The following is a 15,053-nucleotide window of genomic DNA, read 5'->3' on the forward strand; positions in this document are numbered from 1 at the left end:
TAAAATGATTTGGCAACTTCGCAACTAAGCTGTCAGTGGTATTGGACTCTCTATGTCAAAAAGATACAAAGCAGCCAATCGCCATATCCTTTTAACAACAACTTTCAATCATTCATTTCCCCATCCCAACTTTAATATTTTAACAGTAAATATAAGTAAGGTGCACCATGGCCAATAACAACAATAATAAATCGAGGTGTAAGACAGTGTATGCTTTCGCCAGAGAAATGTACCCTAAGACCATCAAAATCGATATTTCCTATGGGACTGCGGGATTCCGAACAAGGTAGGCAGTTAGGTTAAGTCGCTAAGGGGGCCTTCCTAAGTTATCCTGGGTCCTAGAATGTTATTATTTTATAGCAGAATAACACCAGATGGAGCATGAAAATTTAGAATTATCTCTTATATATTCTATATTATGTGAGGTTTTGGTGTGATATCTATTCCTACAAATCATATGAAGGGTTCAGATTTAGATTCCTGATTATTTTAATTCTTGTTGTTTGAGCCATGTTTAATTCTTTGAGGAACATTTTGATTAAATTATTTTTAAAACCTTCATAACATTTTTATCTAGTGATAAAAGTATCTAATCTAACATTCCCACATTTTTACCTTTATTAATTTTTAAAATCCTAAGTTTGGTTTATCGGTTTTATTTTATCTCTAAATAAAACCAAAATGTTTGCACACATGCACAAGTGTTTATCCTACATTCCACCCAATAATTGATTAATGTACTCTAACCAGTGGGTTTGCTTTAATAAAAGTTCATTAAGGAAAGCAAAATGCATTTAAATGACTATAAATGAATGTAATACATGAATTGTATATGTATGTTTAAAGCCTTAGAAATGTTAATCTGGAGTCCAAGATACTGCTAACTTTATATGAATATTAGAATAGGAAAAGACTTTGTATAACATATGTTTGGAATCATTTCATTTACAAAATTCGCTATGTTAGAATAGAGAAAGATACAGTAAGTTTTAAAAAATGTGAATTTTTTATTATAGAAAAAGTTTAATAAAAATTCACCCCATTTAATAATAGGATGGGGTTTTAGATAAGTTAGAATTTATCAAAAAATTTGAGGGACGCGGTTCCGAAGCTAGGCTACTTAAATTTTATCCAAAAATAGTAACACCCAATAAATTTTTAATTTATATTTTCTAGCATCTCATTTTTTAGGTTAAAATTAAAATCTAAGTTGTGACACATCTTTGATAAAACTTAATACAACTTAAAGAATTAAAACAATTTTAATGTATATGTTTTTTTTTTAATTTTTACACAAGGAATATCTCTTTAAATTTACGTCGTATGTTTAGGAAATCCTTTTATATTTTTAGGAATAAGTAATCCCACTCAAAGAATATCACATCACACTATGATTCACCATATTTGCATAAATATGCTTACAATATATTGACTTTAGCAAGATTTGCTTATAATATATATTCACATTGATCTGATAGATAATTAAATTGAATGTTTGCTTTTAATTTAGAATAATTTAATAAACGCCTTTTACTGGCCCTGCCTTGATCAATTATCTCAAGGTTATTCTCTGTTATTAGTGAACAAACTAAGGAGTGTACAGTACACTCTTTGAGGTTGATGACATTTTAATGGATATTGTACTTTCTTTTTACTTTGACCTTTAAGAGCTGTTTAAAAAGTACATTTATTGACTGAATTATATCTCTTCAGGATGAATGTTTTGCTAGGAAACTAGTTTAGTTACAAAGTTTTTTTTAAGTGCGTGGCTTAGATACTAGATATTTTAACAAAACTAAGTTTTGTTGATTTCATTTAAATCAACCTAATTGAGTTATTATTGATGGCGGCAAAACAGTAAAAACACAAAATTTGATGAAAAGTTGCCCTAATTAAGACACTTATTAGAGTTTTTTCCAACATGTGTTATTTTTAAGATATGATATAAGGTCATTTTTTTGAGAAGGGCAGCTTAAGTTATAACCTTAAAAAGGTGTCATCCTAAAAAACCAAAAAGCTGTTTTACAAAATTGCAAACTTACAACAATTTTTTTAGGTTTACTAATAATTTAATGTAGTTTGCTAATATCATCTATTAACTATTATTGGTTAGTGATAGCTAGTGTGCACATGCCATTAACTTAAAAAAAAAGAGAATTATTTTAAAATGATCCCTTAAAAATTAAATGTTTTTCCTATTTAATCCGCTATTGTTTCATACTGCTCTTTTTTGAGATCTCTTGACTAATCGTCCAGAAAACCAAAATTTTGTTGCGAAAGGGTCGGACGTTGCCTATAATATCATTTAATATTCAATCCAAACCTGCACATTTTTATTTTCAACACCTCAAGTGTGCATTTAAAGACATATTTATACTTGCATTGCAGGGCAACAGATTTGCATTATGTCATGTACCGAATGGGACTGCTTGCAGTTCTACGGGCGAGGGTAAAGAAAGGTAATTTTATTGTAATTTTATTTTCACACGTCCTATTTTGATTTGTACAGGGTGTTTACCTTTAAAGAATCTTACTATTTTGCTTCCTTTTTAAGCGGTAATCGGTGTAATGATCACGGCATCACACAATCCAGAGCCCGATAATGGAGTGAAATTGATCGATCCCATGGGTGAAATGTTAGAACAGAGCTGGGAAAAATGGGCCACTAAAATTGCGAATGTGGCGTAAGTGATCTTTACTCAAAATATACCATGGCAACTCTGTATAGAAAATATTTTATATAGTGATTGGCATTAAATTCAAACTTTCATTCATTTTAATCTCAGGCACAATTCAATCGATAAGAGTTAATCCTGTTGTATGGACACTTCAATAGATTTAATTGAGTTTTTTGGTTGATTTATATGCAGATTGCCCAATGTATTGTAGAGACGATAAACTAGAAACGGTGATAAATGACATTATCAAAGAATATGATGTCCAAAACATGAATGATAGGCCTGAAATTGTCGTGGGGAAAGACACGAGACCCAGTAGTCCAAGTTTAGGGAAAGCTGTTATTGATGGTTCGTATGTCTTCTGTTATGTATTGAGAATTAATTTCATTTATTATCAAAGTGAAAATCATGTGATTAGTTCATGAACTTCGGAATTTAATAAATTTGTTTATCCATTTTGTATAAACAATTTACGCAAAGATGATTAAAATATCAGTCTAAAGCCTTCATATATTATTAGTGTTTGAACGTACGCCGTGGCCATACAAATATTTATGCAATTATGTCTATACGTAGGAGTTCTTGCCATGGGGGGAAAACCTATTGACTATGGAATAGTTACAACGCCTCAATTGCATTATTTTGTCGTTTGCAAGAACACTAACAGGGCTTATGGCCAGCCTACTGAAGAAGGATACTATAAGAAATTGACTAATGCTTTTAAAAAAGTTCGAGGTAGTCAATTTAATAACGAGAATTATACTAATAGGTGAGGCGTTATTTATCGAACAAAATTTTTAATATTTTTAGTTCGAAATTCTAGAATTTTATATGATGGTGCTAACGGGGTGGGAGCCAAGAAAATAAAATTTTTTAAAGAAGGCCTTGCGAATAGTTTGAATATCGACATGTATAATGACGAGATTATTGGGTCGGGCAAGCTGAATTACATGGTAAAAGCTCATTCAATTTCTTTCTAAAAAGATTTTTTATAAAAAATTTTTTAAGTGCGGTGCCGATTTTGTTAAATCTCAGCAAAAATTTCCTACCGGCCTTCCAGAGGAGCCCAATCAGAGATGTTGTTCGGTAGACGGAGATGCGGATAGATTAGTTTACTATTACTTGGATGAAAACCAGAAATTTCATCTAATGGATGGTGACCGTATCGCCACCCTTATAGCCGGCTACCTGAAAGAGGTATTCAATCCAAAACCATAAGTTTTTCGCGCATTTTACAACCTTAAATGCAGGTTCTGGAAAAGACTGGATTGAAGCTGCATTTGGGATTAGTTCAGACTGCTTACGCCAACGGAGCATCGACTGATTATATTACTAAGGAATTGGTAAGACATTAAATAATTTCATTATACAGGGTGTCCTCGAATTACGTGGCCAAAATAATACCGCAGATTGTTTGAGTGAAAATAAGTCGATTTAACTAAACTTCCCTCAGTCCAAAAGTTGATAATTATGGAGCTACAGGGTGTTAAAGTTGAAAAAAAAAATCACATTTTCTTTAATATCTTTCGATTTCTTTGAGTTAATTTCACGAAATTTCATATTTGAGGGTGTTTTAGGATACGAAATCAAATTTATTAACGATTTAGTTGTTTCTTCTAGGGGGCGCCACAAGCGACCATTAGGACACATTTAAATCTCTGTAACTTTTTCGTGCCACGGTGTATATTATTTTGGTATTTAAAAACCTTTTTCCCTACCTTTTATACTTAGAAAAGGTATACTTTATTGACGTCGCTAGAAGCAACGGTTTTGGAGAAAAACGCATAATTCTAATGCGCTGCATATTTGCGTTAGCGCTTTTAAGTAAATAACTCAGTTGGCTATGTTTTTAATTGACATTTTAACACTTAAATTTGTTTCTCAAATGTCAGTTTTTTTATTTAGCCCTCAGTTTTTCTTGTCAGTTTCGCTTCTTGTTCCTGTAAATATCCATAAGTATGACCGATAAATTCACTTATTCTGAAATGGTGGATATGCTGTTAGTTTATGGACTTTTGTTAATTATTATTTTTGTTTTCTATTTAATAATATCTGATTTTGAAAACTTATTGTTATACCTTTACTAATAATTATTTTTGAAAAACTTAATTTTTTTTAACCGAAAATAATTTTAAGGTAATTTGCATGCATCATCAGGCTTAGATGCGTTTTTCTCCAAAACCGTTGCTTCTAGCGACGTCAATAAAGTATACCTTTTCTAAGTATAAAAGGTAGGGAAAAAGGTTTTTAAATACCAAAATAATATACACCGTGGCACGAAAAAGTTACAGAGATTTAAATGTGTCCTAATGGTCGCTTGTGGCGCCCCCTAGAAGAAACAACTAAATCGTTAATAAATTTGATTTCGTATCCTAAAACACCCTCAAATATGAAATTTCGTGAAATTAACTCAAAGAAATCGAAAGATATTAAAGAAAATGTGATTTTTTTTTCAACTTTAACACCCTGTAGCTCCATAATTATCAACTTTTGGACTGAGGGAAGTTTAGTTAAATCGACTTATTTTCACTCAAACAATCTGCGGTATTATTTTGGCCACGTAATTCGAGGACACCCTGTATATTTTTCCAAGTTTCAGTCATTATCAGAAATGGAACTGTCATACTTTTTTCAGTTAACAAAAAAAGAGGCCTTTTAATCACACAAAACATTCCGTAAAATGTCACCTTTAATGCCTAAGCTGCAAAATAACATTTTTACTGTTTAAACTTTAAAGGTGATTCTTTACAGCAAGATATGTTAAGGCATTGTCTCTTTTACACCTCAAGCACATACTGTGTATCCTAGAAAAACGGAAGAATCGGTTTATAAATTCAATGTTCGTGTTGTCGTGTTACCAAATCGAATGTCATATTGTATAGACTACCGATGTAACAATTGCATAATGTTATCTATTTCAATTTGTACAGAAAGTTCCAGTGGCATGCGTACCTACGGGCGTAAAATGGTTGCATCACAAAGCCCTTGAATACGACATCGGGGTGTATTTCGAAGCCAACGGCCACGGCACCGTCATTTTCAAGCCAGAAGCCAAAGACAAAATACGAAATGCCTATCAAACTAATAAGTAAGTGACATGGCATCTCATAACCATGGACTATCAAAATTTTCTGTTCTTTAAGCTTAACGCCCGAACAAAAGGACGCAACCTTAAGGCTGATTAGCTTAATTGATATTATAAATGAAACGGTGGGGGACGCCATTTCCGACATGTTGTTAGTTGAAACGATATTGCATGCTAAAGGTTGGAATATTGCCCAGTGGGAGAAGACTTATACAGACCTACCCAACCGGCTTCTTAAAGTTACAGTGCAGGTAACTACAATAAATGAATACAATTTTGTATTTTATCTCTCGAGTTTGAACGTAGGATCGAACTGTGATCAGTACAACAGACGCCGAAAGGAAATGTGTGACCCCAAAGAACCTGCAAAACGAAATTGACAACATTGTTACTAAATATCCCAAGGGGAGATCTTTCGTGCGACCGTCAGGTAGTTTTTGGTCAACATTTGGTTTTCCCTCGATTTTGTGTTTTTAAAATATTTCAAGGAACTGAAGACTTGATAAGAGTTTACGCGGAAGCGGCCACGAGACAAGACTGCGACAAATTGGCAGAGGAGGTTGCCAAGAAGGTACACGAAATGGCTGGGGGTACCGGCACTGGTAACTGGCCAATGCTCACCGACTAAATGATTGTTAAAAAGAAATTTTAATCATCACTTTTCTTTTTTGAAGTACCGTAGAATTCGTATAAATCGGTAAATCCCACACCCGCGCTTTCAGTCAACTTAGTTTAATGCGATTCCGCTTGCCATTAAAGCACGATGAAATAGGTTTTAAAACGGTATTAATAATAACAATATTTGATTCCAACACATCACTGTATGTCACTACTATTTTGGGGGATTTTTCATGGATTATATTTTATCATATTTTGCTTTAAAATCATCGAATTTTGAGCCATATTTTGATAAAATTCCAACGAAAGTCATCCATTTTTGAAAAAAAAAGACTATACAATACAATTATTTATACATATTGATTTTACAATCATTATCTTAGGAAATGCTATTAGAGGAATTTCCAATTTTAGTTTAATTATCAAAGGGGAATCTAAATACGTGTAAGAGAAGAGGTCAAAGAGCAATATTTTCATACGAACAATACATTATTTAAATACCTAATGCGGTTGATAAACAATAATGGCAAATTCGGGCACCAAAAAGGCGCAAAAATGTCCGTAAAGACGTTTTTAGTCTGTCATTGTCACTGCCTTATGTTTGTTTGAGTACTCGCCGCCCTAAATTACCATTTTTGTCTCTGAACACCAATACCCTATCATAAACTCGTTATAACCAAAAATAATTTTCTTATCAATTCTCCTTCAGCTAATAATTCAGCACTGCATTAAATAAGCTGCTACCATATTACCTATCAATTAAGAAATAATCAGTTTGTTTTATTATTATTAATGATTGTGTTTTAGCAACGAATGTTTTTTTTTCTTCAGTTGTTTGCGTTACGTAATAAAGTTTATTATTAAGTTAAATATTAATTATCTAATGATGAGAAGACTTTATTATTGCGCCATAGGCATTTTATTTATATATATACAGTTTTGTTATGCTATTAATATATTAATCTATTTTACATATATTTGTTTACAGTGAAACCCACTCAAAATTCACATTTTTTTCTATCGAATTTTTAAGAAAAGTCTCCTGTTACTCTTGTCAATTCCTCTCACTAAAAATTGAATGATTTATTAATGAATAAATATTACAAAATACAGAATTAAAAACAAAAGTTATTTGCTAAAAACTCGTTATTACATCCGTCCAACTAGATCTCTTCATATCTTTTCGTTTTCACTATTTTTTCATATTCGGTTTATATTTTATTGCTGAACTAAATTTATAGCTTTTTGTATTAATTCTTAGAATAAAATCAGTTTTTCTCTTTTGATAGTGCATTGTTGATAAGAAGACTGAATTTTGAAGCAACGAAAAACAGCTGATAAGTTCCCTTGGATATCGGTTTGTGCCTTGGATTACAGTATTGAGCATTCATTTTTCAATCCATCTGAATTTTCTCATTTTTTACAAATTAGTATGAAAATAAAAATTGATGGATAAAAAAAAATAAAAAATAAGGCGACCTTTGTCTACGTTCTTGACAATATTGTCATATTCTGAATTATCAATTTATTACACTACTGCACTAAAGTGGAACACAGTATAATAGAAAACGCTTTCAAGTTATCAATAATCAATTCATTATCAAACAGCAATTATTTTATTAATAACCTCAAAAAAGTTTAAATGAAATTTTTTAAAAGAATTCTTTTTGTATTTTTAATTGTTTTATAAAAATACACGTACATGTGTAATGTGTTATAATTATGAATTCGTCTAAACGAATACCACGTCAAGTCTTTAACATAAATTCAATTGTGGGCCTTCGATTTATCAGTGGACCGAAAAGAAAATATCCTATAAATTCCAATCACTGGAAAGATGTGCCAGTTCATGAATTCAAGCAAAGTAAATCGGTGTACAGAAGACTATTTGCATGGGGTAATGCACAAACTGGAGCATTGGGCATTAAAGGGCTTCTAGAAAAAGATGTTACATGTATAAGAGGCCCTAAAAGGTCGTCATTGGGGGAGAAGTTCGAGGTAGTAACTGCAACTGCAGGATTTGGTTTCTCGGTTATTGCTGTAAATAGTGACAACAATGTGAAGCTTTATGGAACGGGAGTCAATACTGATTCACAAATTGGATACCATGCAATTCGAGAAGGTCATCCCATGGAAATTATCTTTTATCCTCAGCCTATTTCTTTACCCTTCAGAAATCCTAATGAAGCAAAGATACTTAAATTATCTGCAGGTAGAGCACATTTGATGGTTTTAACAAATGAAGGAATTTTTCTACTGGGAAACAATGCCTATGGGCAATGTGGTAGAAAAATCATTTCTAATGAAAATTACTCTAAAAGCAACCTTATAAACTACATAGATAAAATTGATGGCAATCAGATTGTTGACATAGAATGTGGTCAAGATCACAGCATGCTTATAACTGAAGAAGGTTCAGTGTATTCGTGTGGATGGGGGGCTGATGGGCAAACAGGACTTGGACATTTTAACAACTGCAGTAGGTTTACTAAAGTTAAGGGTGACATAGATAAGGAAAAAATCACAAAATTAGCATGTCGAGCTGATTTTGTCTTGGCTTTAAATGACAAAGGAGAAGTCTTTGGCTGGGGCAATATTGAATATGGCCAGATGTCTTTGCCAAGTGGAGATCAACAGCTGGCTACTCCAACAAGTATAAACATGCTTAACAAATTAGGAAAAATTCAAAGCATAGCAAGTGCAGGTCCATTTTGCCTTGTGGCAACTGATCGAGGGGAAGTGTTCTCATGGGGCTATGGAGTGTTAGGTTTAGGTCCAAATGTAGATTTATCAAACAAACCATTGAAAATACCTGAAGTTTTGTTTGGACGGAATGATTTTCAGCCAGAGAGTAAAGTTATAGATCTAGTGTGTGGTGTTAATTATGCTGCTGCAATAACTAACTTGGGAGATATGTTTATTTGGGGAAGAAATAAGAGTGGCTGTCTAGGGTTGGGGGATGATAAAAATCAGTATTTTCCCTTGAAAGTTTCAATAGGGGGAAGTGTTGAAAAGGTGTTTTGTGGGTTTGATCACACTCTTGCTATATGCAAACCGTTTATATAATACATACTATCGTTTAATTTGTTTCAGGAACATAAATTCAAAAGTAAATATATAATAATTTACATTAATTTAATAATGAAATTTAATTGTGCAAAAATAATTATCCTTCATCAGCGTCTTCTAGTGTCGAAGGTAAAAAGAGAAGTGTCATTAGCAGCCTAAAAACGTTTCCTTCTATTTAAAGCTACGAGATGGCGCCACAAATACATTACAACTTTCTTTTCTGTAAAAGCAGCTTTCAAATTATTGAGTAAAAAGTTTACGTTTTGTTCAATTTTCAAATTTTTAGTATTTATGTAGAACTAGCAAAGATGCGAAATGAAAATTTTTAGGCGAATCTGCTTTGCAACCATTTTCACGGCGCTTGCAATAATCAATTGCAACCACTGAACTGGCCGGGAAAGCCGATTTTCTGGCAATTTGCTTTTGCGTCAACCTTACAATTTCATAATCTTAGAAATCAGCTGGTATCTATCATTTTATTCAAAGGAAAATAAAAATATTTTAAATTTTAATATTTTCAATCAATATTGAAACTACAGTAGTAGTTATTATTTGTGATTTAAAATAATGTCCTCAGACTTGGTTTTCAATTTATTCTTTTTGTTGGTCAGCTTCGGTCTCATTTACCCTCCTGCAGAATTCATTAGTGCGGGGTTTACCATTCAAAATTGGTTCCGTAATTTTTTGGGATCAGAAAAAGAGAGATTTGTGCGTTATCATATTAAAAAGTCAATTCTAAATTTACTAGTTTACTCTTGCCTGCCCATCATCTACATTTGCCTGTTATGTTTATTAGGATACGTGGAAGAGGTAGGTGGATTTAAATAATGATTTACTCTGGAGTATATTGTTCTATTTCCAGTTATCAAGTCTATATTTTGGCACAGTTTATTGGAAAATTTTCGTCTCCTCTTGCTTGGCCACTCCTTTTCTTGCACTATATGAAATAAAACGATGGACCAACAATAATTATGCAAACCACCCTGTTGTGGTGAGTTTAAGAAAGTGCTGCAACAATAACAACAGCTGGGAAGATGTAGCTGTTGACATTGAAACAGAGTATCGAAGGTTTGAACTAAGGTCAAAATATTATTGTGGTAGTTAGCATTTCCCCACTAGGCTGGAAATTGTATCCATAAAAACAAACCCTATAGTAGATGTGGTGGTAACTGAAAATTGGATTGTGAAAGTTACTCCCTTGGCCATGTTTCTGGCACATCAGAGTGATGCCACTGTGAGTGTTAAGGAGGCCACTAATTACCAATTGTCTCATGTTACATCAAATGAAGCTCAGTTCCTTAATATTGAGGTGAAAAGCAATAGGACTGAGCCTTTCACTATTCGAATCAATTCTGCAGACTTTAAAGTTCGTAGTTCTAGGATGTTACATTCAAAATTTAATTAGTATTTATAGGATTTGGAAGACAGGCTTGCAAGATCTATTAACATTTTACCAGAAGTCAAATTCCATAAATCAGTCAAAGACCAGTTTTTAGAGGTATTTCGAGATACTGTTAAGAAAAATCCTCTGTATCATACAAATATGGTGTGTAAATGTTTTTTTTTTTATTTTCATGATAAGTAGAATTGATTTTTAAGGAATTGGACCAATGTATAGGTTGCCTGCAAGTGCGCCCAGGAATAAAACTACAGAAACAATGTCAGGATGCAGCAAATAACACCAATAATTGCTCCAATTGCTTTTGTAGGCCAATGTGGTGCATTGATTGCATTGCCCAGTGGTTTATATCAAGACAAGATCCTGAAATGCAAAACCAGTGGCTGTCCAGTAAGTGCACTTGTCCCATGTGTCGAGCCAGGTTTTGCGTTTTGGATGTGTCTTTAATAAGCACTCCAGAGGAGTGAAATGGACCAATATATTTACATATATAATTTTTAACAGTTTGTAAACTAGTGCTGCCATTATACATAGATTTGTATTCCCATTTTGTCTTTTGTTATATTTGATACAAATAGTTATCTCTATGAAGATCTAGTTGACCTGAAAGTATAGTGTTTTCTCTTGAATACACAATTTGATGTAGCACTATAAAATGGCTAAAAATGTTTTAAAATTAATTAAATGGCAAAAAGTTATCTTTTTAACTTGAAACTTCTGAAATTTATTGCAAATCACTACTGTCAGTGGCATTTAAAGTATTCATACAATTCAACTTTAGTCCGTAGTTTTTTATTTAAATCTACTTCAGGAACTGGTAAAGTTGCTTAAATTAATGAAAATATTTATAAATGAAATCGTTCTGTGTTGAAATTCTTGCATTTTTGCATTGAATTTTAATGAATCATTAGGTTTTTTGCTGCTTTAACGAAAGTGTGTTTCAGAAGCGAAAAACACATGAAGTTTTAAAGTGAATTTACTTTTCAGCCGTTTTACAAAAATGAATAAACAGAGCTAATCATTTTTGGTGTTTTTTAGAATTGTTTAAATATATTTATTGAGAGATGTCCTTTATTACCTTTGCTATCCTGGATTTGCTAATCGTTTCTGAACAAGAGAAATTTTTATGTGATTTGCTATTGAAGTTATAATGATTTAATATTTCTAGCAGTGTAGTGTATTTAGGAAAAAATGACTGCGCTAAAAATTTTAATAAATGACACTAATTGATCCAAGTAAGCAAGAAAACAACAAAAATAAATGAGTTAAATACTTTTATTTCAAAATTAAATTTATAATAATTTAAGTAATATAAAGCATATATTACAGAGCTTACTACATTGAAATTAAACGATTTTACCTATGATAGACCACGTTTAAAATCACCAATTTCAGAAATTTTAAAATCTCTGAAGCAGTCGATGATGGAGAAATTTCCCTTTTGAAATATGGCTGCAGACCTCGCGAGACGCACATTTGAAACAGACAAATAAACACCAGTTTTTGAGTTTTTTTTCACAATCTATTGCTGTGTGGAATGTATTCAAAATGGCAAGTGGGAGGTGCAGAGCCAACGCGAGAGAAAACTATAGAGACTCGAATAACACTTAAAATATACAAAATATCTTTGAAACTGAAACACTAAATATATAGCAAAATTAGAAATAATGCACCTTCAAGTTATGTTACATAAATATAATCACAATGCAATAGGCATAATATGCGTGTGTGTCTACCTTTATATTTCTCAACACTGATTATACAGGGTGTCAAAAAATAATTGCCGTGATATAACAAATAAAAAAAATACTTTTTTTGACACCACTTGTATAAAATTTGCAAAAAATGAGACAAAAAACATTTAAAACTCTATATATAAAACCGATAGTTATTTGAATATTCTAACATTGTAATATGTATATGTACTGGTTAATGCTTCCAAATGGGCAAAGAAACAATATTTAAGGTCCAGTTACACAGCTTGATGTCCACTGTGGTACCACTGCATTAACTACATGTGTTTTTAACTAAAAAAATAATATTTAGCTTGTAAGCTATTAAGCTTGACATGATAGGACTTACCAGTTTGCAAGACAAGTAAATTAACCAATAATATTGCTAATTTCACTTTATCCCCTACTGGCAACACTGTTTACGAACTCCGTCAGTGCTCATAGTTGGCTTGACATCTATGGGTTCAACATTTTGAGGGCGGATGGTGTCTCCCTCTGGTGGATCACGGATCTGTTTCTGCGACACGATTCTATAAATTTCCGTCAGAATATTCTGAAAAGCCAGATCGACATTTGTAGAATCCAGTGCCGACGTTTCAATAAAGCTCAACCCATTTCGCTCAGCGAATGCTTTGGCCTCCTCAGTGAGGACTGCACGCAAATGTCGCAAATCTGACTTGTTTCCCACTAACATAATCACAATGTTTTGATCAGCATGGTCTCGCAGTTCGCGCAGCCATCTATAAATAGAATTCCACAAAATAAAACTATCCTTGTTTTATTTTGGCAGTTGTACCTTTCGACATTTTCATAAGTGAGGTGCTTGGCAATATCGTAGACTAGCAGAGCGCCTACTGCTCCTCTGTAGTAGGCTGCAGTGATGGCTCGGTATCGTTCCTGACCTGCAGTGTCCCATATTTGGGCTTTTATGGTTTTGCCATCCACCTAAACAACAAATAGGACTTAAGTTAAATCTCCCATTATTTATTATTTTTTATTTAAATAAGTTATTTTTGAAAGAAAATTCCCCAAAATGATAAGAGACAATACCATAGAATCTGTATTTGATTTGAATATATGTCTTGTTAATCAGTTAATGAATACAAATCATATTAGTTAATTAAAGTAGACACATATTTTTGAGTGAAGGTACAAAGACTCCAAAGCATAGAAGTTCTTACCTGTATGCTTCTTGTGGCAAACTCAACTCCTATTGTTGACTTGGATTCCAGGTTAAATTCATTTCTAGTAAATCTGGATAGTAAATTACTTTTTCCTACTCCTGAGTCTCCAATAAGTACAACTGGAACAAAAGCTTTGAATTACTAATAATTTCAATATAAATTTGACATAGGAAGACAAGTGTTAATATTATTGATTGAAAATAAAGCCTACCTTTGTTGAATGAAGTATTAATTGGGTAAATTGAATTAAGCAGTTACAGCTTAAATTAGACCAATTGGATTTATTCCCTATACTAGACATTTGAGCATTATTTATTGATTTCTGCTTGAGTAAATGTTTACTGTTCATGCTCTAAGGTGTTAATATAAGTAGGGCATTTGCCAGTTTTAATTTATGAGTTTGTTCGTCGTCAATGACCTCAAAGGTTTTTGATGAGTTGTCTTATTATGTGTCATCTTCAGAACAAAAATTATGTACTCACTTTGAAATATTAATTTTTTAAAGCGCCTTTACATTTAAAAAACAAAGCTATAATTAGGGCTAAAACAGCCCTCAAAATCTGCCCTTACCTTTGAACAAATAGTCGTACTCATCGTCCTTTGTGCTCATTGTTCCTACCGAGCTGAGAATTCGATTCTCTTACGGGAAATCGTTTGAAACTTGGGGGGTAAACAGAAAGCCCTATTGCATATCAGTCCGAAATTCCGTTGCCAACAGCTGCACCGAAGTATCACAGACGCATTTCTTCGAAAATTTAATGGTATATCGTCAAGATGAACGCGAAAAATTACGATTAAAGTCGTCCTTTTTTTAATACAAATAACTTCAAAATGGCGATTCTTTTGGAGCTAGCTGCGAACGCCCCTCACCCTTGATACTCAGTTTGTTTGTGGTGTCACGTCAAAGTCAGGTGTTACTGACAAATTGTCAACATCAACTTATTTAAATGCATTCAAAGCGTTGTTCCCTTCATCATTAATATGTTGTGAAAAGAGAAAATGGCAATGATGTTTTTGTACGAACCCTTGGCTCAGCATAACAATTAAATCTCGATGAGCAATAGCCGTTTTTTCTCGTCCAGATTAATATACACATATTATATTTAACTTATTCAACCATTCATAAAATTTTGATTAAATTTTGAAAAATTCCCACAAACAAGCGTTAATCAAAATTTAAAAACATAATTAATATCACTAATTAATAAATAGATCGATAATACAGACTACTACATTTTTTCTTGTCAAAATTCATGCGATTTCTATAACTAAACTGAAAAACACCGA

The 15,053-nt window shown here is 32.6% G+C and overlaps 4 protein-coding genes across 5 annotated transcripts; 3 read left to right on the top strand and 1 right to left on the bottom strand.

The window, feature by feature from the left end:
- Positions 1 to 52: 52 nt before the first annotated feature.
- On the top strand, positions 53 to 7,352 carry nst (phosphoglucomutase 3-like protein nst). Of its 2 annotated transcripts, XM_066295452.1 has the most exons (12): positions 53 to 286; positions 2,389 to 2,459; positions 2,555 to 2,684; positions 2,890 to 3,026; positions 3,255 to 3,447; positions 3,502 to 3,631; positions 3,687 to 3,875; positions 3,929 to 4,021; positions 5,609 to 5,766; positions 5,822 to 6,014; positions 6,070 to 6,193; positions 6,252 to 7,352. In XM_066295452.1, the coding sequence occupies exons 1-12, from the start codon at positions 168 to 170 to the stop codon at positions 6,389 to 6,391; spliced, it is 1,677 nt and encodes a 558-aa protein (XP_066151549.1). In that variant the 5' UTR covers positions 53 to 167; the 3' UTR covers positions 6,392 to 7,352. The 2 variants fall into 2 exon arrangements, with proteins under 2 accessions (XP_066151549.1, XP_066151550.1); XM_066295453.1 differs by lacking the exons at positions 53 to 286; positions 2,389 to 2,459 and having other exon boundaries at positions 2,552 to 2,684; positions 2,871 to 3,026.
- A 616-nt stretch (positions 7,353 to 7,968) lies between these two features.
- Positions 7,969 to 9,515, top strand: LOC136346114 (RCC1-like G exchanging factor-like protein). Its single transcript, XM_066295004.1, has one exon. It carries the CDS (start codon positions 8,104 to 8,106, stop codon positions 9,445 to 9,447), a length of 1,344 nt encoding a protein of 447 aa, XP_066151101.1. The 5' UTR covers positions 7,969 to 8,103; the 3' UTR covers positions 9,448 to 9,515.
- Positions 9,516 to 9,658: 143 nt separating this feature from the next.
- LOC136346115 (E3 ubiquitin-protein ligase TM129) lies at positions 9,659 to 11,917 on the top strand. Its single transcript, XM_066295005.1, has 5 exons — positions 9,659 to 10,260; positions 10,313 to 10,518; positions 10,570 to 10,816; positions 10,865 to 10,996; positions 11,050 to 11,917. The coding sequence occupies exons 1-5, from the start codon at positions 10,018 to 10,020 to the stop codon at positions 11,314 to 11,316; spliced, it is 1,095 nt and encodes a 364-aa protein (XP_066151102.1). The 5' UTR covers positions 9,659 to 10,017; the 3' UTR covers positions 11,317 to 11,917.
- A 189-nt stretch (positions 11,918 to 12,106) lies between these two features.
- Positions 12,107 to 14,665, bottom strand: Rab11 (RAS oncogene family member Rab11). Its single transcript, XM_066295006.1, has 5 exons — positions 14,337 to 14,665; positions 13,764 to 13,885; positions 13,379 to 13,527; positions 12,932 to 13,322; positions 12,107 to 12,876 (listed from the first exon to the last, which is right to left on the bottom strand). Exons 1-4 carry the CDS (start codon positions 14,374 to 14,376, stop codon positions 12,986 to 12,988), a joined length of 648 nt encoding a protein of 215 aa, XP_066151103.1. The 5' UTR covers positions 14,377 to 14,665; the 3' UTR covers positions 12,107 to 12,876; positions 12,932 to 12,985.
- Between the last annotated feature and the right edge of the window lie 388 nt (positions 14,666 to 15,053).

Source organism: Euwallacea fornicatus, chromosome 22, assembly GCF_040115645.1.
Source record: "Euwallacea fornicatus isolate EFF26 chromosome 22, ASM4011564v1, whole genome shotgun sequence".
Lineage (NCBI taxonomy): Eukaryota > Metazoa > Arthropoda > Insecta > Coleoptera > Curculionidae > Euwallacea > Euwallacea fornicatus.